General features: G+C 46.8%; 1 protein-coding gene across 1 annotated transcript in view; it reads left to right on the top strand.

Moving 5' to 3' along the window:
- Window positions 1–24,037, top strand: part of LOC144754223 (E3 ubiquitin-protein ligase TRIM39-like) — a 149,886-nt gene that overhangs the window by 72,207 nt on the left and 53,642 nt on the right. Inside the window, exon 4 of the mRNA XM_078641811.1 lies at window positions 14,058–14,080. Within this exon, the coding sequence (XP_078497937.1) occupies window positions 14,058–14,080 (23 nt within the window). The remainder of the gene's footprint in view (window positions 1–14,057; window positions 14,081–24,037) is intronic.

The raw sequence follows: 24,037 nt of genomic DNA, 5'->3' as shown, positions 1-24,037 counted from the left end.
AAGTGAAATATTCATATTTTGTGTGCATTATTAAATGTATGAGCGGAACACATATGGTCTCCTGGCTGGGTCATTGCACAGTGACCCCATGCACTCTGACATCCGCACACAATATACGGATAGGTAATTTACATTGTCCTACTTGATACTGAAAACCCAATTCAATATGCAAGCAGTGGGATGTACAGTGACCTCTTACGGTGTTATATACAAGTTAATGCAACACACCAAGCAATTCTAATGACTGTATTTAACATATGGAAAGCAAGGAGCAAAATGTGAAAAAGCAGGTAAAAATGGAAGGCATAATGTGAGCCAACATCTTAGAGAATTGGAAAGAAACCAAATTCTTCCTTCTCTAAGAAGTTGGAAAATATTTCTGTTCTAAAGTGAATACTTTTCTCCTGATGCAAGGGGACACTTACTTTCGCTTGCACCGATCTCTTGTTACGCACTGATCAGAGCCACCCTACCCACAGCTGGCTGTCCGCACTCAACCTGTATACACATTGGGGAATGATCAGAGATGCCTCTGCCAAGATACCGCGCCTCTCTAATTGTTGCGGCCATAGCCGCCGGTACCAATATGTTGTCCAGCCTGGACATACTTTTATGTGCGGCTGACACATGAGTAAAATGCTTCTGCGTCGGATTACGTAACCTCCAGCAATCAACCAGACCTAACGTTTCGAGGAAATCTGGAATCCACCTCTGCGATGGAGTGTGCATTCGCGCCGGATACCTATCCATTTCCCCGTCAAGCACTGCATTGAAATCGCCCCCAGTACCAGGAGGCCCAAAGGTAGCGTCAAAAACACCGCACCTAAGTCTCTGTATGTGTCTGACTGAAGGCCCGGTGGCACATAAATTGACAAAAAAGTAACTTTCTTTCCCCCCATCTGCCCCGAGATACCGACATATCTACCCCTCTGATCTGACCATGTAGCCTGAATCTCCAATGGGAAGGAATTCTTAATAAGAATACCGACCCCCCCCTAGACCCCGATGTAAACCCAGCGTTTACATGGGCATAGTGTACCGATCAAGCCTATCAGACTGCACCTCTTTTGACCCTTTGATGAGCTGGGCATGGTCTTATCAGAGTCCAGCTTTGTCGCCATCACTGTAATTGACACACCTCCGTAACGTGCTGCTGCCGTGATCGTGTGGCTCCTCTTGGGGAGCAATTGTCCCCTGTCATAGGCACATTTTCACCGGTGACACCCACCTCCCACGCCCCCTCAGTCAGCAAGCCCAGCCACCGCCGGCCAGTCAGCGTGCGGAGCCACCTCTGAAATGTTGCAACTGAATGCTTCGGCACCTCCTGTCTTAACCGCCATGTATCTCACGGCGAGGGACGCGGGTCACCACATCTCGGACCCTCACTCACGGCCAAGACTCCAAGGCGGGACATCCATCGCAGAAATGAGAACTGGTTTCTGATTCTGCCCACAATCCTTCAGCAGTCCCGGGCTGCCGCCCTGATACACGTACAGTCCCAGTCCTGGCTATTTCCTGGCAATTGTTCAGTGGTGCCATGCCGCCCCACCCAGCAATACGTCCGTCAAATATCTCATAGAGGGGGGTCTCACACCAGCACCAGGCCTGCCCTTCCACACAGGATCGCCGTATGGGCCCGGCGTCACTGCAGCGGCCCGAGGTACCCTGTCTGTCCACCCCTGGCAGCGTGGGGCGCCACTCGCCCAAGAAATCCAAGCCGCGCACCTCCGGTCCGACAGCAGACAGCTGGTGACCCGACCGGCAGCTCCTCTGCCTATGTATGCCGCTCAGAATGTTGCAGTGCACCAGCCAAGGCCCGCCGCCAAGCCGGGCACTACATATACCAAAATCGGGGCCGGAACCGGCAACCCCCGGCCACCGGCACCCAACAGTACTCCATGACGCACCAGGGATCGCGTCTGCCTCAGGTATCGTCCCAGGGGGCAGCAGGCACCACCACAACCCCAAGCCGGCACCTCCTGATGAAATCGCGGTGTCCCAGCGTCTCCGCGGCGACTCGAGGCAGCCCGCCTGGCCGCCTCCCCCAGTGCCGGATCCCACAGTCTTCAAAGGGACTCCTGCCGCGCTCCTCCGATCCCACGGCAGGCCACTGAAATCCCAACCGGCGGCGCCTCCGCCTCTTCACTGCCCCGGGCAGTCGCCGCAGTCCACCCACACCGCGGGCGTGCTGGCTGGCGTCCGTTAATGAGCCTGGTAAACATTGTGCCCAAATGGACGCCGGACCTGAGACTTCCAGTACTCTGCAGCAGATGTTGTTCGCTTGCGGCCGGAGGGGCGAGCCCACTCCAGGTCCCGGCTCACGCGGGCGTCGGGTCCCGTCCCCACGGGCGGCACAACTCAAAGATCCGAGGTCGGATCATGCCGGGGGTTGTTGTGCCGGGTGCCGCTTCTCCCCCGCCACAGATTTTTCTGCTCAGGGCTCAGGATAAAAGGCAGGATGATGTCAACGGAGGCTGGGGTCTCAGGAGCCCCGAGCTCAGGTGGCCATTTTGGGTCCACGCGTAGCTCCTCCCCCTACCAGGACTTCTTAATGTTGGTACAAACATGTAATTTACCAGTTAATCTAAACACATGTTCAAATGCCATTTCTGCATTTAGGAAAATTTTACATAATAAACCTGTTTCCCTGGGTGACCAATTTGGAAATCGTGCCCACCACCACCAATATAGCTGAAATTTGGCGTATAGTTTTATATCGGTGTTGAGAAATGAAATGGGACCATTAAGACCCACAGTCCAAGGGAGACTCATCCTTCTTACAAGAGACGACCACTCTTGCTGGAATGATGGACCCTGACCCGTTGATATGACCTTGTGACTCATTCTAGGATGCTCTCCCTTGACCTTTTGGAGTAGCCTCTCTTGTAATTGGAGGAAGATGACTCCTGCAATGTTGATGAACCTCTTGTGTCAGTCTAGGACATGGGTACTCCTAGTACGGCCCGGCAAGACTTCTGCTGCGGCCCACGGACCATGATTTAAAAGAACAATTTTAGAGTGTCTGCAAACACTGCCGGTTGCAGAGTTACTCGGAGCGACTCTGCTGCTCTGTGGGGCCGGGCGATTCATTCCGGCGAGGCCAGAGTGGATCTGCAGGGGCGCTAAGATGAGGAGAAATACAGCAAAGCCCCATTCGCATGCAAATGGTCTTTTTAGGGGAGTGAGGAAAGGGGAGGGAGGCAGGGAGTGAGGGAAGGGGAGGGAGTGAGGGAAGGGGAGGGAGTGAGGGAAGGGGGGGAGTGAGGGAAGGGGAGTGAGGGAAGGGGAGTGAGGGAAAGAGGGAAGGGGAGTGAGGGAGGGAGGGAGGGGGAGAGATGGAAGGGGGGTGAGGGAAGGGGGGTGAGGGAAGGGGAGTGAGGGAAGGGGGTGAGGGAAGGAGTTAAGGAGGGAGGGAGGGAGTGAGGGAGGGGGAGAGATGGAAGGGGTGTGAGGGAAGGGGGTGTGAGGAAGGGGGTGTGAGGAAGGGGTGTGAGGGAAGGGGGTGTGAGGAAGGGGAGTGAGGGAAGGGGGAGTGAGGGAAGGGGGAGTGAGGGAAGGGGGAGTGAGGGAAGGGGGAGTGAGGGAAGGGGGAGTGAGGGAAGGGGAGTGAGGGAAGGGGAGTGAGGGAGGGAGTGAGGGTGAGGGAAGGGGAATGAGGGAGGTAGAGGGGGAAGGGGAGTGAGAGAGAGGGAAGGAGAGTGAGGGTGAGGGAGGGAAGGAGAGGAAAGGAGAGGGAAGGAGAGGCAAGGAGAGGAAAGGAGAGGGAAGGTGTGGGAGGGAGAAGGAATGGGGAGAGGGAGTGAGAGGGAAGGAGAGAGGGAGTGAGACAGAGGGAGACAGGGAGGGAGAGAGGGAGATAGAGGGATGGAGAGAGGGAGGCAGATATAGATATATATATATATATATCGCCCACTGCAGGGACCTGTGTTCAACCTCATGGTCACCGTTTTTTTTGTTGCTCTAGCCCTGCCCCCGACCCCACCCCCACCGGTGCGGCCCTCGGACACAAACCACACTGTAAATTTGTCCCCTGAGAGAAAGTTTGTGAGTACCCATGGTGTAGGACGATGGCCTATGTGTTTGGTCTATCTGATGACAGTGGTCCCCTGCTTGCTACCACCCACTAAGTCATTAACTCTACTGACTTGTAGCTCACATGTGTTTAGCCAGCCTACTAAATTAGACGTTTGTGCTTGATTGAATTAATTTATGTTCACTAAAATTCTGAAGCGTGTATTTGAGATAAATATGTATTTAGTTTCAGAACCCATGAACTGATGTTTTGAGGAAAAATGGATTTCCAAAATATATTTAAAGCTGTTATTTGAGCGATAAATCATGCAGGTTTGGAGTGACGTTTTATTAATATTATTACCATGGGCCGGGGGCATTGCTCCTATGGCTGTCATATTATTATTCATGCAGCTTTGGAGAGACTTATTAATATTATTACCATGGGCTGGGGGCATTGCACCTATAGCTGTCATGTATTACTCATGCAGAGGCATTCAGTTAGATAAACTTTATCCGTTTTATTAAGTCAAAAACCATCAAAGTTATACATATCACAGTGTATTGAAACATAAAACAGATACATAAAACAGTAATTCATTAAAACATATTGAGGTCAAACCTCTTTTACAGGTTATAAATAAGGCCCAAAGTCCACCCTGATTTGTTCGGGCCCTTTGTATGTAAAATACCGCAAGAGCATAACCTCCAGTTAAAACAATGCACAAAATCCTCTAAACCAATAAGACCTTAAACATGCCCTATCTACACATCCATACAGGCCCTCGATTTCACAGAACCTTTTAAAAATCCTACTACAAAGATAATTCAGTCCTCTTTTAGCAATTCAGGGCAGGACGGGCTTGACTAAAATTCAATCTTTTTAAAATACGAACCAGGAAGTTCCTTCGGGAATTTCATATAACTTACATAAAAACATAAAGTGTAGCAGATCCTGCGGAGGCTGTTCGTTGCAGCTGCAGGAAGCTAACACTTGGCCTCTATTGTATCCCTTGGGCCTAGCTAGCAAAAAGTGAAAAAGGTTCATGGGGAACCTGGTTAATACAAATTTCTCATGTGTTGATAAAAACCCCATAAGGTAAGGCTCCGTAGTTGGAGTTGTTTTGAGTAGTAAAAATGTGCTGACACTAGGCTTCAGTAACTCCCTCACTTTCCTGTCCACTTTCCTTAGGGTCAGGAAGGCTGCCCTGATAAGTTCCACGTCCTTCTTGACGATCGATTCTGGCTTACAGAATAGATCACCGTGCCCTACCTTTTAAAGGCTACTTTTAATGTACTTAAGCCACGAGATTCGGGTTGCATTGTCAAGGGACATGCACTCTCTTAAGATTATGTGATTGAGGGTTAAGTCTTTATTTAACCAACACTTCAACCAGAAAATCAGAGGGCGCAGTGCAAGAACATCACTCCGGTAAGAGACCCCCAATTCCTCATGTGCCACTAAGTTGGGGCTTCCGCACGGGACACACAGGAGGTGTTTCAAAAAGTTGTTCAACCAACACCTGAAGTGAGTCCACAACAGTGTATCCCCATATTTCACTACCGTAGGTAGCTATAGCCAAACGTTTGGCTTAGTAAACCTTTAACATAGCTCCTGTTGGTTTCCTCCCTGTTTTAGAGGCAAAATTAAAAATTGACTCATTAACCCGGACCACTCCCCCTCCCCCCCTTTTCCTCAAGATTAAAGGACCCATTTTAATTTATCGTCAAAAATAACTCCTAAATAGGAAAACACATTAGCACGGGGATCTTAGCAAGGACAACACTGAATTGAAAACTCTTTGTGGATCGTTGCCCCACCTCCATTACATAAGATTTGGAATTATTAATTGTTAGGTCCCGGTCAGCCATGAAACTAGAAAAGGCTGTTAAATGGGATTGCAGACCTATTGCCTACCTAGATATAAGGACGGCATCGTCCGCAAATAACAGGACGGGAATGCCAGGCCGCCCTACATATGGGTAATCCACTTCAGTTGCTCTTAATTCAGTTTCCAGATTGTTGATATAAAAATTAACATTTTCCGTGCTCATGACGAGCTCAGCTCGTCATGAGGCACGGTGCTTGGGTGCTCATGACGAGCTGAGCTCATCATGAGCCGTGGAACGCTCACACACGGGGATAATTCCCCTGCTGTGCTGAGCGTTCCGCGGAAACGGGTGTGGTCATGATGAGCTCAGCTCGTCATGAGCACACGAGCACAGTGCCTCATGACGAGCTGAGCTCGTCATGAGCACCGGGGCGCTGTGCGCGCCCCAGCACAGCAGGGGAATTACCCCTGCACGGAAGGGGTTAAACAAAAATGGGGCCAAAATGCAGCCTTCGCGTATGTCTCTCTTAATCTCAAGGTCCCTAGTAACCTGAAGGTCCTGGGAGAACCTGACGTTAGCCTTAGTTGATTTGTGCAGGTCCTCTAAAAAGTTAACAATATTATTATCCACCCTCTTTGCCCTCATGGACTGCCACAATTTAGCTCTATTAACACAATCAAATGCGGAGGACGAATCCATGAAGGCAAGATAGATAGTACCAGAACTTGCAACAGTATATTTGCTCAGTATCATATATAAGTTGAGACACTGAGCAATGGTAGAGCGGCCCGACCGGAATCCGTACTGGACTTCCGACAGTATCTCTTCCTCCTCTGCCCAGGTTGACAATCTCTGCAGGAGGATGCACCCTACCACTTTCACCACTGAGTCAATAAGAGATATGGGCCTGTAACAGTGGGTGCTAATTCTATCACCTTTCTTAAAAACAGGGACTATGGTGGAGGAAGCCCAGGATTGAGGGCACCTGATTTTTGCCGCTGCGTTAAACACCGCCTCTAGAATTGGTGCCCAGAAAGGGGGGTTGGACTTGTATCGGTCCGGGGGAATCTCATCTGGGCCCGGTGCTTTGTTAATGGTTAGCCCTTCAAACCCAGCTATAACCTCATCCTTTTCGAAGATTATTGGCGGGTCATTAGCAACTCGTCTCCCTTGGCAGCTGTGCTCCGTCGGGCAGTCAAACATGGATTAAAAATTAAACACCCACTCCTCAGTGATGTGTGAATCTAGGGTCCCCCCCACTTCCTGACAGAGGAATGGCTGATTCACAGTGTTCCAAAACCTGGAGCTATTCCTAAGAGTACTAATAGCAACCAATTCCCTCCATGCCTCTTCCTTCAGGTCAACCTTTCGTTTAACCAGAGATAACTTGTATTCTTTACAGCAAGCGCATACATCAACTTGGCTCCTTTGGTTTGGCTGAGAGAGCGTCCCTCAGCTTCTTAGCTGCCTTAGAACAGTGAATGTCGAACCATCTAGGGCCATAGGTGACAGTTCGACTAGCGGGAGCACTTAAGATATCACCAGCCTTATGCGCTGTTAGTTCATATGCTCCCATAATCCCTTTGGGAGAGGAGCCAACAGCTGTACAGCATGATAGCAGAGTGGTGCAAGAAACTTTGACTTTATTGTCAAATTTATCTGGGGAAATCTGGGACCATTTGAGTCTTCGCTTGCCATCAGTCGTTCTTAATATACCCCTCGGTGAAATGTCACTAATTTTTAAGGATAATGGGCCCAACATATGGACACAGAGTGGGTTGTGGTCACTAAATTCACTCTCCATAATAGTGCCCCTTCTGCTTGTACCTCCTCCTCTTGCAGGGCACTTCTCTAGTAATCCTTCTGTTCGTACCTCCTTCTTCTGAAGAACACTCTATTATCCTGTCTGCTCGTACCTCCTCCACCTGCGCACGCTTCTAGTACCTCTTCAGCTTGTACCTCCTCCTGCGCACGCTTTCCAGTACCTCTTCGGCTTGTACCTCCTCCTGCGCACGCTTCCAGTACCTCTTCTGCTCTTACCTCCTCCTCCTGGGCATACTTCCAGTACCTCTTCTGCTCTTACCTCCTCCTCCTGGGCATACTTCCAGTACCTCTTCTGCTCAGTGATTTGGCCTCTTCCAACAAGGTAGATCGCGCTCCTTCAGCAGGATTATGGCCCAAGTCCCTGGCACCGCTCCTTACTTACCAGTCACCAGGGCTGATGACTTTACAAGGCGGGCTTCTCACTTGGGAGTTGTAATTCAACAGCTCCTCTATTCTCTAGGTAGCCATAGTTCTCCCTGCATGGGTCCTTTCCAGGTTGCCCCCACCTGTAAGGAAGCTGACAAACAGGGATCCTACCTCCGAACATAAATATTTTTCTCCTGCAGTGCTTCATGGTCTGACCTTGGTCAAAGAGAATCCTGGTACAGTGGTCAGGGTCTCTAACTAATATTTGTCCAAGATTTGCATCTGTGGATGCCCATTCCAGGATTCCATCTCTGGGGCTGGTTTCAGGCAGTTCTGACATTTTATTTATTAGCTTGGACTGGTCAGGTTGAAGTCTTTGTCACTCAATCTTGGTATGAAGAGAAAGTGGATCTGTGTGTGCCTTGACGGAGGAAACTGATGCAAAGGCTCAGTAGAGAGGCCTTCACACTCAACTGCTACACAGAACTATATTAACTCTTCTGGGGATGAAGGATGCAGGAAGTGTGCAGCAGACGTCCTTCAGAGCATCATTTGTCTCCCTCATTTCTTTCCTTTCACAGACGTCTGGGGAAACCTTCCAGAGGTCTTTGAAGTGGACCAATCTACCTCCCTATCTGACAGCCTCCCTCCATCCTCCATCATATGTACTATTCACACACAGGATCCAAAATGGAGTCCTGTCCCCATACATTATATCACAATAGACACACTCCTTGCTCACTCTAACTCCCACCGCCGCTCGGCCACGCCCCCTTCCACTACAAAAAGCGCGCCAGACCCCCAGCGCGACTCAGATGGAAATTGACTCTTGAGGCGGAAGCCGAGATTACTGCAAATTTTTTTAAATACTATTGTGTGTTTTGCTTTTAAACCTGCACTTGTAACCCACCTCTGCCTGGAATTCACTCACTGCTTCGTGCAGCTGATTAAACGCTGCTACGAGATTGCCGCCATTACGAGAGAACCCCTCGACCCAGGCCACGCCCACCGCCGCTCGGTCACGCCCCCGCCTGCTCCCCCTTAAACGATGTGCTTGTCCCGGACGCACAGCGGACGCACGCAGCGGGCGCGCCGCATGCGCGCCGAAGGCGCGCCAAAGGCAAGCCCGTCTGCGCCCGTCCGCGCCCGACCGGGGCAAGGGGCCACAACCTCTGGCCCTTCATCAAGGACATCAAGGAAGGCATACAGCTTAGGCTCCCTTTGCAACCTAAGGCCCCCTCTAGAAAAAAGCTGCTGCCGCTCATATCACCCCCTTGATTTACCTACCCTCTGCTCACACTGCAAGACGAGGCTCAACACTGTCCAGGAAAGAACTGATCTGCAGGTTTTTGCAATGTATCTTTTAAACTGTAGATCTCTGCCAAAGCACAGTACGGAAATCTCACTATTAGAGGAACTCGCGCCAGACGCACTCTTTCTAACCGAAACTTGATTAACACCCGACTCTGATCCTGACCTGATACAAGCACTCCCCCCGGGCTATCAGATTATACGCAGAGACCGGGCACAGGGGAAAGGCGGGGGACTTGCAATTATCTATAAAGATCTATACCAGTGCTATTGCACCCCGGCTTCTGTCCCCGACTGCGAAAGCCTGTCCTTCTCTCTAAAATTCACCCCTAATGAGAGCTTTACAGGAATCCTCCTGTATCGCCCCCCAGGTCCCCTGAACTAATTCCATACCACACTACCATCTATAGCAGAGGAACTTGTTACCGCCCCCTCCAACTTTACGCTGCTGGGTGACTTTAACATCCACTTTGACGACAGCTCAGATAGTACAGCAAATGAGATAACCGCGAGCCCGGCTGCAGTTCAGCTAGAGCAACTTGTCCAAACCCCCACGCACATCAAAGGGCACTTGCTCGATCCTGTGTTCAGCAACTCCGCTGAGCTCAAGGTAGCCCCCACTACTCGTCTTGTGTGGACCGACCACTTTTTAATTCCTCTCACCTGGTCCACCTACAAACCCGTTAAGTGTACTCCGTCTCTGCGAAAAATGAGGAATTGGTCCAAGCTCCCATTAGAACAATGGGCTACCTCCCTGGCAGACTCTAGACCCTCTTTCACTCAGGACCCCCCCTCAGATAACATACATTTCGACAATTGGATTCAGAAATCTCTTGATTCCATACTCCCCATTCGGCAAGTCAGCTTAAAAAGGCCACGGGTCACTGCCCCATGGTATTCAGAGGAGCTCAGAATAAAAAAGCGCCATTGCAAGAGGCTTGAAAAGAGGTGGCGTCTGGAATATGCCATCACAGACAAAGCTATCTATAGGGAGGCCATCAAAGCCTATAAACTTGAAATAAAAAAGTCACAATCCATTTATTATAATGAACAAATAACGAGGGCTAGGTCAAAACCGAGCGAGATCTACCAAATAGTCAAGCGCCTAACTAAGCTTCCCCCACCCATAGATTCCAACGACAACCCCACCGTGCGCTGCAACGACCTAGCTGAATTCTTTTATCAGAAAATAAATAAAATCTATGTCACATTCGTAAACCCAATTCCAGACTCCCCCACTGTTGCTCCCCATCCCCTAAGGGAGGTAGAGGTCTCTCCTCGAAAAACCTTGAATCACTTCCCTCTGCTAGACCTAGAGGCTCTGGAAATCCTGTCACTACAAGTAAAGTCAGGATCCCCCAGTGACCCAGCCCCACCCCGCACTATGGTTGCTGCCAGCCAAATCATTCGCCCCCCTCTTATGGAGTTACTCAATAACTCCCTAATAAAGAGCGATGTTCCACTCAGCTGGAAGAAAGCAATGGTGAGAGCATTACTGAAAAAGCCCAACTTGGACCCTAATAACCTGAACAACTACCGCCCCAGCTCCCTGCTGCCTTGGGCGAGTAAGATCTTGGAGAAGCATGTCAACCTCCACCTGACCAGATTTCTCGAGTCTAACCACCTACTCGATGTCTCGCAGACAGGGTTCCGTCCCAAACATGGGACGGAAACGGCCTTGCTAGCAGTAACGGAAGAAGCCAGGCGGATTCTGGATCAAGGAGGATCAGTGGCAGTGTTCCTCCTCGATCTGAGTGCCGCTTTCGACACGGTATGTCATAAAACTCTGCTGTGTCGACTTTCCAACTTGGGAGTGTCCGGGGAAGCTCTGGCCTGGCTGAGATCCTTTCTGAGTGGAAGGACCTTCCAAGTCTTTGAGGGAAACTCCTCCTCCACTAGCAGGCCTCTGGGCTGTGGGGTACCACAGGGCTCGTCACTGAGCCCCACGCTGTTCAATGTGTATATGGAACCGCTGGCTAAGTTCGTCCGCCCATATGATATTAAGATCATCACGTACGCGGACGATACTCAGTTAGTGGTGTCCCTTGCACAGAAGAACAGCGAGCTAACACAGACCAATCTGACGGTATGCATGGAGGAGGTAAGGAAATGGATAACGATATCTTCCCTTAAGCTCAACGGGGACAAAACCGAGCTAATGTTACTCGGCCCCCCAATGCTGCTGACCATCGACCACCTTTGGCCCACCAGCTTGGGCATACCACCTACCCCGAAAGACAATATCAAAAGTCTAGGGGTTTGGCTGGACAAATCTCTAACTCTCAACACCCAAGCATCCAAAACATCTGCAACCTGCTTTGGGCTTATCAGGATGCTCAAAATAATCCTCCCAGTCCTTCCTTTTGAAGCCAAGCAGATCGTGATACAGGGCCTAATACAATCCCGACTCGACTTCAGCAACGCCTTGTATGTGGGGGCACCAGAATATGTGTTGTAAAAACTCCAGCGAGTCCAGAACTGTGCTGCACGCACGCTGCTTCAGATTCCATGCAGAGCATCAATAGAATCTGGACTGAGAACCCTACATTGGCTCCCTTTTAGGGAAAGCATAAAATTTAAAGCCCTGTGCGTGGCCCATCAAGCATTTTGGAGAACCGGTCCCAAGATTAATCATCCTCGCCTGTCCCCTCACTGCCCCAGCAGGCAACTCCGCTCTACTCATGCTTTTTTGGCGGTAGTCCCCCGGATCAAAAGGTCAAGAGCAGGAGGAAGATCTTCCGCATTCAACGCTGCTAAGTTGTGGAACTCTCTCCCTATACACCTAAGATCAAACTCCAACCTGTCATCCTTCCGCAAACAGCTTAAAACCTTCCTCTTCACTAACTGAACCCTTCTCCAAGCTGTTGCTTCATGAGGCATTATCCTTCTACTTAGCGCTTGGACGCCTTAGGGCAGCAGCCGCGCTCAACAAAACCCCTTTTCATTTCATTTCATTTCACATGTAGCACACATGTAACATGCACTCTCTCTGTAGGTGTCTAGGCGCTATATGTTACAGCTAGTAGCTCAATTGTAACAAAGATTATTGAGGATGAGACGCCATTAGGAAGGCTCAGATCACTGCAGAGGTGCAAAACAAATACCTGTATTCAAAGCGTGAAATACAGAGTTTCCTGGGTAGAAACCAGTTTCCATTTGTCACTCTAGTTGTGCTCTCAGTGTGTGTGATATCACCTGTAGATCTTGTCAAATGTTTTCTCTACGATGGAACTCATTCATGATTTGGTATATAATGTGACTCAGATCAGAATATAACAGACAATGCGCCATTCAGAATATTGCAGATTGTGACATGTGATCTCATTCATATTACCCACTGCTGTGTCATGTGTCTAAGGATGTCGATTCAACGAAATGCCATCTATAGTGGAAGTGACATCACACACACTCTGACGGTAATGATATCACAGGAAGTGACATCGTATGACCTGTGACTCTAAATGTCCTCGGGGATATGTCACATGACCTTAACCCTGAAGACATTACAATAACTGACATCGCAGAAGTTCTGTAATAACTGCATGGTTAGTATTACACAACACAGACAAATGGCAATTTTAGAGACCACCTAGATTAGGGTGGTGACTTGATCTTTGAAAGTGGTGGGATATAATACTTACCATAAATTGTAGTTATAAGATTTCTTATTGTAGGCTTGGGGGGAGTGGGAGGGATTGGTGAGCGTTCTCCCACCGACAAATGCTTTAAAAAAAATGGAAGCCAAAAGTGTATTAAAACGCACAATTTTCAAATTAATTTGTTAAAAAGCCATTGATTCTGAAAGGGCACTCCTGTATATTCAAGTACTTTCAAGGTGACAAGCCAATGAAAACCGACCTTTTCACCTCCATTGTGCCAGGGCCTGCATTTTGTCAAGGGTGCTTCTCGTATGCAATGCGTGCTCTTTTATGCAACATATTACCAAAGTATTCCCAGTGTCAGAATTTTGCACTTAATGCTATCACATGCCTTACGTTACCCTTCTGTCAAAATACAATAGGACATCATGGTTAGAACTTTGTCATGGTTGCCGCCCTATATGCCATGGCTTTCCTCCCCTGATGAAGGGCAATTAAAAGGCCCGAAATGCATTGGGATGAAGATTTTAGTTGTAATTCATGAAGTAAATGTCCTGAAATGATGTAGTAAGAGGCCTGGATTGGCACAACTACTTTATGTGAAGCAAATGGATGTTTGGATGGTTTTCATCGTGAATAAAGTCACGCTGGATGAAATGTGACAAGCACAGAATAATACGAACTTGTACAAGAAAAGTTTGCATCGTATTTTGTCGCAGATGTGCAATTGGGTATGCAGCATAGCATTGCTGCACTCATTAATCCCTAAATTATGCCCATGCATGTGACCCTGTTGAGAACATCATACAATATGTCAAGTGACCCCATTCAGAATATCAGAATGTGCTGTGTTTTGTGGCTCCATTCAGAATGACCCCGTGCTATGTCATTACCAATCAGAATGTCAGTTTCTGCTATGTCATGTGACTTCATTCAGAATGTCTTATTCTGTGCTTAGTCATGCGATGCCACAGAATGCGTTGTGTCATGTGACCCCAGTCACTGTTTTCTAACCATAGAAAGATGGAAGTGTTTCCCTCCTAAAAATACAGCTATACCGTTAACATCTTCTCTGGAAACTGATTTTTCTGTGTTTGTTTCTCTGTTTTGCAGGATGTCAGAAGCACCCTGTCCAGGTAAGGCTGGTTTATTATCCTCCTCTCGGTGTGTAAGGAGCAGGTCTCACTGCTGCGGTGTGTAAATGCCACTACTGAGGTCACACAAAGTGCTAGGAAGCTTTCAGATTCTCATAAAATCACATTGCGTCCTCAAACACCATTAAGTCCTCAGAAAATATGTTTGAGCCCCCTGAAAACTTAAGTGTTCAGAAAACTCCTCTGCGTCATCAGGAAACTCTCTTAAATTTTCATAAATCCCTGCGAGTCATCAGAAAACTACTTTGAATCTTGAAATTATTGCTACAGAAATGAGCTGCTGTCCTCACAAAACATATTTGTATCTTTAAAACTCGCCTGAAGCCGTAAGAAACGCACCCTGAACACACAGAAAACACAGCACATTCTGGAATCTTCTCCTCAGTTTTTCCTCAATTAGGAGTTGTGCACAAACTCATTCAAAATTTCCTAATTACAATACCAGTCTTCAAACCATCCCTTCAGTGCCTCCAAACTTCTTTGAAATTTCATGAAAGCCATGTTCAGGCCTCATTCTTTAATAAATTCCATCCAATCAGAAGAGGTCTCGTCCAGTTCTCATAAACCTCATTGTAATCCTCAGATCTGCTCCTAGTCCTAATAAATCTCTCTCCAGTCTGCAGTGACCTTTCTCCAGTCCGTAGCATCCTCTTGAGGCCTCAGAAGCCTCATTTCAATCCTCAAACCTCTTCCCGGGTCACTGACCACTCATTCCGGGCAGCAAATCCTTCTTCAAGTTCTCATAAACCTCATTGTAATCCTCAGATCTGCTCCTAGTCCTAATAAATCTCTCTCTGGTCTGTAGTGTCCTCCCTCCAGTCAGTGGCATCCTCTTGAGGCCTCAGAAGCCTCATTTCAATCCTCAAACCTCTTCCCGGGTCACTGACCACTCATTCCGGGCAGCAAATCCTTCACATCCTCAGTGACTTCCTTGTGTTTCTTCCGAAGTCTAATTTCAATCTATTTTTTCATGGTCTTTATTTATAATTTTTTGGTAACAATACAGATTCAAACAATAAACATCAATGGCTCAACGTCATCAGTCACACGTCGTATGTCATGAAAACATGGGGTATGGCCCAGGGACATCGGATAATTGTCATTTTTCATTTCTGAAATAAGATGGAGACATTTCTTTACAACTATTGCATCCTGGTCACACAATTGGTCAGGGTGTCTGCCAAACACATCTCCGTTCCTGTGTGCCATGGGGGGAGGGGCTGCCTCCGGCTGTCTTATCCTACCTTCCCATCTTAGCCCATCTCAGTTTCCTGTGGAGTGTCTCCATTCCAGAGGGATCCTTCCACAGCCCTGATTTCAATCCTCAAACCTGTAAATAGGTTTTCAAACCTTCATCATGAGGTGACCTACAGATATGCGCTGCTTGTTTACTGGCTGGTCTTGCTAACACATTATTAATGGAGCTTAATCATACACCGTACTTCTCAATGACGGTTTCTGTTATTTAGCTAAAAAGCTCAAAGCCTTAACAGGTACACGCCCTCTGGATCACTCAATGAAATAATCCAAGATGGCGGGGGACCACACAAAAAGATTACACATGGTTTCAACACTGATTGAAGAACTGAGGTTCCAGTCAGTTTCACAAGGAATGTGCGCCCTGGCTGTTTTTCTGTTGTGGCCCAGAAAGGTGCAATGTAAAGAAGATCAAGCGGCGTGTGAGGGAGAAATGGTTTACTGCTGACCAAGATTTATATGTGAACAAGATTTAAAATACAGAGTGCGTGTGTCTCCTTGAGATTTTAGTAGGGAAGCGAAATTCCAAGTCTTGCTGCTCCTGATGCGGTTTTCTTCCCCTATGAGAGGCGGCGCTCAGCAAATTTGAATCTGGCCTCCATACCTTCCCACAGAAGAACCGGAATGAATGGACGTTCTGTTTATGTCCTTGCTCCAAACCTATGGAACTCTTTGCCATCTTCGCTAAGAAAGACTCAAAATCAATTATATTTTCAGAAGCAACTAAAGACCTGGTTGTTCGCCTCCTTAGCCTAGCCTGCATTCCTCTTCATGTGCTTAAGAAATGTTTTTAACATCACATAACATTCCTGAGCACAAGTATAACTGCACGGCTACATGGCCCACTTTTCTCCGGTGGAACTCAACAGCTTGGGGATGCTGCAGTGAGCCTGTACTACTTGCAACCAGGGAGGGGATTGGCGCACACCTCATGCAACATTTCCGAGAGACACACCGCTTGCTCGGAGCTCTGGAGATAAGTCTAGTGGATGTTCTTGTGTTGCATTGTGGCACGGAAATAAAAAGTATACAAGAACCAATTTTGCAGGCATAAGCAATTTTCAGGTCGAGCCTGGGCAACGCATGTGCTGTTCTGTGAGGCAAGCTGTATTTATGTATAGGCTTGAAGCCCCGCCCATATTTTTCATTGGCTTCTGTCGTTGTCCTTTGTGAATGCTGGCTTCTGATTTGTTAATAGGCTTGTTAGTCCCTCCTTAGTACTGCTTGTCTTTATTTGAACCTTCCATGAGGACTGGCCCTTTTACTTCTGTTGTTACACTGTATGTTTTATTACCAGTCTGTGAGCACTATTTTCTTTGAAGAGTTTTTCCTACTGCAGGCACGACATGCTTTCCTGCAACGGCGCGCGCTATATTTGCTGACTTGCTAACCTTATCAGAATTAGGGCGGGTCGATTCGCTGGAAAGGCAGAATCCATACTAAAAAAGCCTAGACCATTATGAAATGAAAAACGTTTCTAGTTCTCAGTTTTGTAGACTTATTCAAATATTACATTTATCAATTCAGAATGAAAAAAGACTAGTTAGAATGAGAGCAATCAGTATAAGCCATTTCATCAAAGTTTTATGGCATCACACTACACAAAGAAGTGGAAATAAAATGCTACTTGTATAGCGAGCCAATCAAACTACTAGTTTCCAAACCACCCCAAACAACACCTACTTCCAAATAATTCTCATTGGTCATTAAACACATGATTAGTTGCACAAAGGAAATCTTTCAAGAGAATAAACTTGCAATGGACTGTTCCACAGCTATAGCAACAGGGGTGGAAATATAGGCTTAGCTCAATAACCTTGTTTCAATGCACGTTCCCTCGGCCAAGGGAGCTTGGGGAGAGATACTTTGCACACACTGAGGAATACAGTGACTGAAGATTAATTTTGAAGATTTTCTGGAAGAGAATGGAAAACAATGCACAAGCACAACATTTAAACAAGCACTTTAAGTAATGCAGCAAGGTGCAGTCTAGTTATGACACCTGAACCATACCTATATTAAGCATTATTATTATAATACAATTATAATTTTCCACAATATGACACTTTCCCAACATGGCTTACCCTATAAATCATCTTTGATTGCCACTTATATACTTTTTATTTATTTAAAAAAAAATATTTTCACAATAGCCATAGTAATAAATATACGGTACAGCTTAATATTGACTGTGGTTGAGTTGATATCTGATCCATTTACAGGCAGCTAAAAGGAAATCCTTTCTGGGGGACAAAAATAAAATATCCAAACGTTGTCATGGGTGGACCATCATCACCTCCTATAAAGTACTTAAACCGCAAGCATACTTATCATCTCACTTTAGCGGTTACTTAAAAAGATCCTACATAGACTACCGGATGGGTCAACACGTTTCAAAAGACCTATTACCCTCCTGGAAACATAACCGTCAAACGGAGCATTGCCGTCTTTGCGGATATAAATCCTTATCCCACTTTTTTTGTGGATGTCCAGCAGTCATGGTCCAGAGGAGACGGTTTTTTAAGCCTATCTTCAAAGAACTGAAAATTCGAACATGCAGACAGGCAGTGATAAGATGGCTGGGAGGTTCCTCCATAATTCTGGCCTGCTGGGGAGTAAAATTCCTGGCAGAGGTAAGAAAATGCTTAGGGCAAGTTGAGCAGAAGGAATATTGAGGAGGAAGGCCACCCATGGCCAGCCTACCTTGGGACTCTTCTGCTATATACGAACTGAATCGAAAGACGATTAAGACTCCCATAGAGATGCCAGGAGCCAGCCTTGATCCAAATTTTAACCATTGTATTTATAATATTTTTGGACGCTGAGCAGTAAAATGAATGGGTAATTTTTATTGTTGCTTGACATTAATTGTTTCTATACAGTTATTTTTATCACAGGAAGATTGTAATGATTTTAATTAATTATACAATAAACTTTTTTGACTTGACATACCTATATTAAGCATTATTATTATAATACAATTATAATTTTCCACAATATGACACTTTCCCAACATGGCTTACCCTATAAATCATCTTTGATTGCCACTTATTTACTTTTTATTTATTTTTAAAAAACGATTTTCACAATAGCCATAGTAACAAAGATACGGTACAGAGGCGATGTGTTAAGTATTTATGCAGCACACAAACGGTAATAAAGTGAGAACACAACACCAATAAAATACCAAAACAATTTTGAAAAATAGAGTACATTTTAATAAATAAAATTGTACCAAAACAACATACATCCAATAATTCGAACCAAAGTTATGAATTGTTAAAGCTGTTAGTAGAAATAGCACCAAGAAACACAAAGCAATAATTGTGGTTATCTGGTCACGAGGGACTGGGGTAAAGTTACTATTTGAGGCCAACAGCATTGAAGTGACGATTGGACACAGGGACCAAGGTAATCCAACTAGAAAGTTACTTTCTCAAGTCCTCACAAAGAACAGTGTTTGTGTTGGCAGGGGTGTAGTGTAGTTCCTATTTCCCTAATAGGCTCTGCGCATTGGACTAATATACACTATAGGTTTGGCATAGGACTAAGGTCAGTATGTCCCTATCGAGTATATTAAACTTAATGTTCGAGGCATGTGCGCTGCTGAATTCATATCTTAGCATAGATCGCTGCCTAGTGTTGGGTCCGGATGTTTGCACCTTGTTGTCTTGGAAGTCTTCGAAGTATCACGAGATAGGTGACTCCTCCCCTGGACTACAGTGCGCATCTTCTCATTCTTTAGATTGTTTTTCTCCGCCATTGGGTTTGGATGCACTTCGACAACTCCAATTTCGGGACCGAAGTTTTCCTAATTTCTAAGGCCAAAAACCTCATAATTTCAACGGTATTGTTTCCGCTCGGTATCCCTCGACTCGACAACTCTTTCCATCCATCTCTGGTAGTCGACACGGGCCGTTGGGCATTTTCAACGCCACGTGGGCCTCCCGCCGATGGAAAGGACCCCGTTCAAAAGATGCCCACAATGTTGATCAAAGTTTCCACATAGCAATAAGCATACAGTATGCAACACGTCCCTTTCTCCGGAGCACAAAGAGGAAGACTGTCCAGCTTGTGCACAGTTCCGGTCGAAGAAAACTATCCGGAACCGAAGAGCTGCTCGACAAGAGATGCAGCGACAGGCACCTGAACCGGGAAACATTTTCGACGACCAACATGAACTTCCAGAGGCAGCGGACTCTGACCTAGAGCTAGTCACAGTAGAAGACCAGTCGGACTCCGATGACGACATCCCACCGGGGCAAACCGTGAGTACTAAAGCCCCTACCCTGCCTCCACCTCCAGACAAGGCTCTGGTCAAAGCATCGCCAAGAGGCCTTAGCCACGACCAAAAACACCGCTTCAGAAGCCCCGCCTTTCGGCTCGGCTCCGAAGACCATTACCAAGCCTTCCGGTACCCCGGGACCGAGCACAACTCTTCCCAAAAAGGGCGTAGATTTAACGACTGCCGCACAGCCGAAAACGGGCCCCGACACTAAAAAAGTCGGCGATCCGAAAAACACCGGCCAACCAAAAAAGGTTGTCGATCCGAAAAAGACTGTTGACCAGAAAAAGGGCGTTCATCCAAAGAAAACTATCGACCCGAAGAAGGGCGTCGATCAAAAAAAGACAGTCGACCCAAAAAAGGTCATCGACCCGAAAAAAGGAATCGACCCAAACAAAGTCGCCGATCCGAACACTGCCTCCGACCCGAAAAAGGCCATTGAACCGAAAAGGGCAGTCGAACCGAAGAAAGCAGTCGACTCGAAGAAACACATCGACCCGAAAAAGACCGTTGAACATAAGAAGGTCGTCGAGTCGAACAAGGCAGTCGAGCCGAAAACAGCCGTCGAGCTGACAAAAGACGTTGAGCCGAAAAAAGCTCAAGAAAAAAATAAAAGCAAGCAAGCAAACGACCGATCCAAAAACATCGGCGTCGAAGCCACGGACAGTGGAAGAAGAACTTTTTCATCCTGATCCAGTGAGCCCAGACCAAAATAGACTGTATATAGAACCTGATACAAGACATATAACAGTTTACAATAAGAACAAGAGAAGACTGGACACTGACGCTCCTTCTCCTGTTCCTCCTAAGAAAAAGGACTTTGGGACATCCCCTTTTAGACCTTTTACACCTCCTCCTTTCACTCCTGACCTGCCTTGTGTTCCATATTCTCCTACACCTCCACATTATGATGAGGGAGAGGACATGGGTGAAGACCCTCATCAGGATTTTATAGATCCTGATGATCCAGGAAACCAAGATCACACATGGGACGATCAGAATGACCCTAATGACCCATATGATACACAACCCATACCAGATCCCTCCACATATCCCACAAAACCATCCCCTACTGACGACACGGTCGCTTTTAACCAGCTAGTTGACAGAGCAGCTCAGTATCATGGTGTAAGCATGCACACTGACCCTGTAGAGGAGGATTTCCTATTTAATACCTTCCCAACATCAGAGAAGAGTATACGTACATTCCCTATGCTAAAGGGAGTACTTAAGCATGCACCAGACATCTTTAAAGACCCAGCCAGAGCGCGTGTCCTCAATCCAAGAATTGAAAAGAAATATAAACCAGCCCCTACAGACCCCTCTTATATCAAGTCTCAGTTACCACTAGACTCTCTAGTTGTTTCTAATGCCAGAAAGAGGGCAAATTCTCAAACAACAGGTGATGCCCCCCTTCTGACAAGGAGTCAAACATCTTAGAAGCCGCAGGAAAGAGAGTGGCCTCTCAGGCAGCAAATACCAGGAGAATTGCCAATACACAAGCTCTCCTAGCACGCTATGACAGAGCACACTATGATGAACTGGATGGATTATTACAACACCTACCAGAACCCTATAAGGCAAAAGCTATTGACCTAATTCAAGAAGGGAAATTAATCACTAACGCATCTATAAAATGCGCCCTTGATGCAGCCGATACAGCCACTAGGTCTGTCAACACTAGTGTGTTGCTACGCCGGCATACCTGGCTACGCATCTCAGGTTTTAAAAATGAAGTACAGTCTACCATACTTAATTAACCCATTAACCAGGATTTCTTGTTTGGCCAGCAGTTGATAAACAAAGCAACTTTTTGTTGCCTTTTCTCCACTACATAAGGGTAATCCCATTTCAAAGACAGGAATAGCCAGATGGATAGTTAAATGCATTCAAATATGCTATCAAAAGGCAAAGCGCACTTTAACACCTTGGCTGCTAAGGCTTTTCCCGTCCTGTGCTGACTGATTGATAATCCCATTATACATGACGAGTTCACCTTGTCATGAGCACAGCTCCAGTGTGCCTCATGACGAGCTGACCTTGTCATTAGCATAGAAGAGGTTAACAGTTCCCCCAAAAGCCCACTCAACGCGCAAAATGGGGGCATCCATGGCTTTCCTAGTAAATATTCCCCTAGAAGACATATGTAGGGCGGCTACATGGTCTACCATACACACTTTCACTAAACACTACTGTGTTGACGTGCAAGCTAAGCAACAAGCTGCTGTAGGCCAGGCTGTCCTTAAAACTCTTTTTCAAACCACTGCAGCTGGTACTGGTGACCACCGCTAGAGGAGAAACTGCTATACAGTCTATGCTAAGATATGAATTCAGCAACCCACATGCCTCGAACGTAAAATGCTACTGACCAGTATGCATCTGTTCTTGGCATGTAGGGCTGGTGACATTCATATCGCCCACCCTCCTCCCCGGTGCCTGCCACAGCTGCAGAGTTATCCTTTACATACATTTACATGATCATCTCTTACTTTCCTATACTCCATCTTTGCCACAATGGCGAAAAACAATCTAAAGATGGAGAAGATGCCCATGCGCACTGTAGTCCAGGGGAGGAGTCACCTATCTCGTGATACTTCGAAGACTCTTCCAAGACAACAAGGTGCAAACATCCGGACCCAACACTAGGCGGCGATCTATGCTAAGATATGAATGTCAGCAGCCCTAAGTGACAGATGCATACTGGTAAGTAGCATTTTCCTTACTTTGTACCAGCTAACTCAGAGGCCACTAGAAACTCCTTGTAAACAAGAAGGGAGTAGTTTCTGGCAACCGCATAAACATGACCACTTTGTTTCCCTTTAGAATCGGAACATGTCTCAGAATTGTGGAAACAATAGATAACAGTTTCACTCAGCTAATCGTGCCTGCTTAGTTTCTTCAGAGTTACACAGAAATAGTAGACTGGCGTTTCAATAAAAGGATTTATTGAACAGTTTTGTTTCTCTTGTAAGAGATATGAACTGTTACAATCGTAAGACAGTATGTGAGCTATATTATGTACAGTGTAAGCAGTAGAAAGAAATAATACTGCAATAGCATTGTCTTTTAGCTTTAACACATATTCATATACATAAATAACACAGCCAAAAAAGCGGATACTCGTATGATGCTTCTCTAACTAGTTCTACCCCAGTGTACCTAACCTAAGTGTAGTACAAGGTAAGAAGTAGGTGCTGTATTCTGTAGTATGATAGGCTATAGTTTGGAATGCCAAAAGTCCCTCTAAGTTCTTGTCCGCTCCATACCTTAGAATGATAGTGGTGGGAATCTCTTTCCGGGTCTCAAACTCCAACACCCAGCAAAGGGAGTCAGAACACTGGAAACTGGATTCTCTGTGTGCCGGGATGACAGCGTCTCTTGTCAGTGCGTCAGGCTGGGACATGAATTCCTCTAAGTCGTGATCTCTTCCAAACTTGCCGCGGCAAGCCGTATCGAGCTGTGCAGCCGTGTTTTTTCATGGCAAGGGAAGGTATATTTATACCTGGAAGATGCTTAGGAATGTTTGCATTGACATGAAGTTGGGCAGAGGAAGACGTCATGAATAAACCCTTAAGGAATAGCGGTTCATGCATAATAAATGAGTTCTGGGAGAAATCAATAATCCTAGGCTAGGGAAACTCCCAATGGCTTAAGGATCTGGTTTCTAAGAACTTGTTGTGAAGTTGGGGTGGACGCTGTAGATGACCATGTCTGTATTTGGATAGCATGGCAAGTACCTAAATAAGAACTGGGATCTCATGCCTCAATAAGGGCAATGCGAATTGTGCCTATATAAGGACATGATTTAGGAAATCCTATATACGGACACCTAAAGCGGAATACAACAGGGGTCTTTTATTGGCGGTCGTTGTGGTAGTGAAGATCACGTCCTGCTGAACCTTTGGATTGGCGGTCCATTCTCGGCAGAAAGAAATCACTTCACCACCAAGAAGCACCCAAAACATCTGTTTCTTTACCTTTACTGCAGGAGGTGCTTCCACAGATGTCAGCCAATGTTGTGAATCAGACAGAGGCCAACCGCAGGCTCAGGCAGGACAATTCGGTATTTGTCAGCAGGGCAATTGTAGGGGGAGGTCTCTGGAAGCTTGTGGTGTCAGTGTCGCTCACACAGGCGGTCAGCTAACTAAGCCTTGGAATCACTCTGGGTAGCCTGTGATCCAGGCAAGCAGGTCCAGTCCTTCTTCTTCAGACAGCAAGGCAGTCCTTCCAGTAGCAGGGCAGTCCTTCCAGCAGCAGGGCAGTCCTTCCAGCAGCAGGGCAGTCCTTCCAGCAGCAGGGCAGTCCTTCCAGCAGCAGAGCAGTCCTTTCTGACAGCAGGGCAGTCCTTCCAGCAGCAGGGCAGTCCTTCCAGCAGCAGGGCAGTCCTTTCTGACAGC

This window comes from Lissotriton helveticus, chromosome 5_1 (genome assembly GCF_964261635.1).
Source record: "Lissotriton helveticus chromosome 5_1, aLisHel1.1, whole genome shotgun sequence".
Taxonomy (NCBI): domain Eukaryota; kingdom Metazoa; phylum Chordata; class Amphibia; order Caudata; family Salamandridae; genus Lissotriton; species Lissotriton helveticus.
This window is presented reverse-complemented; position numbering and strand designations above follow the sequence as displayed.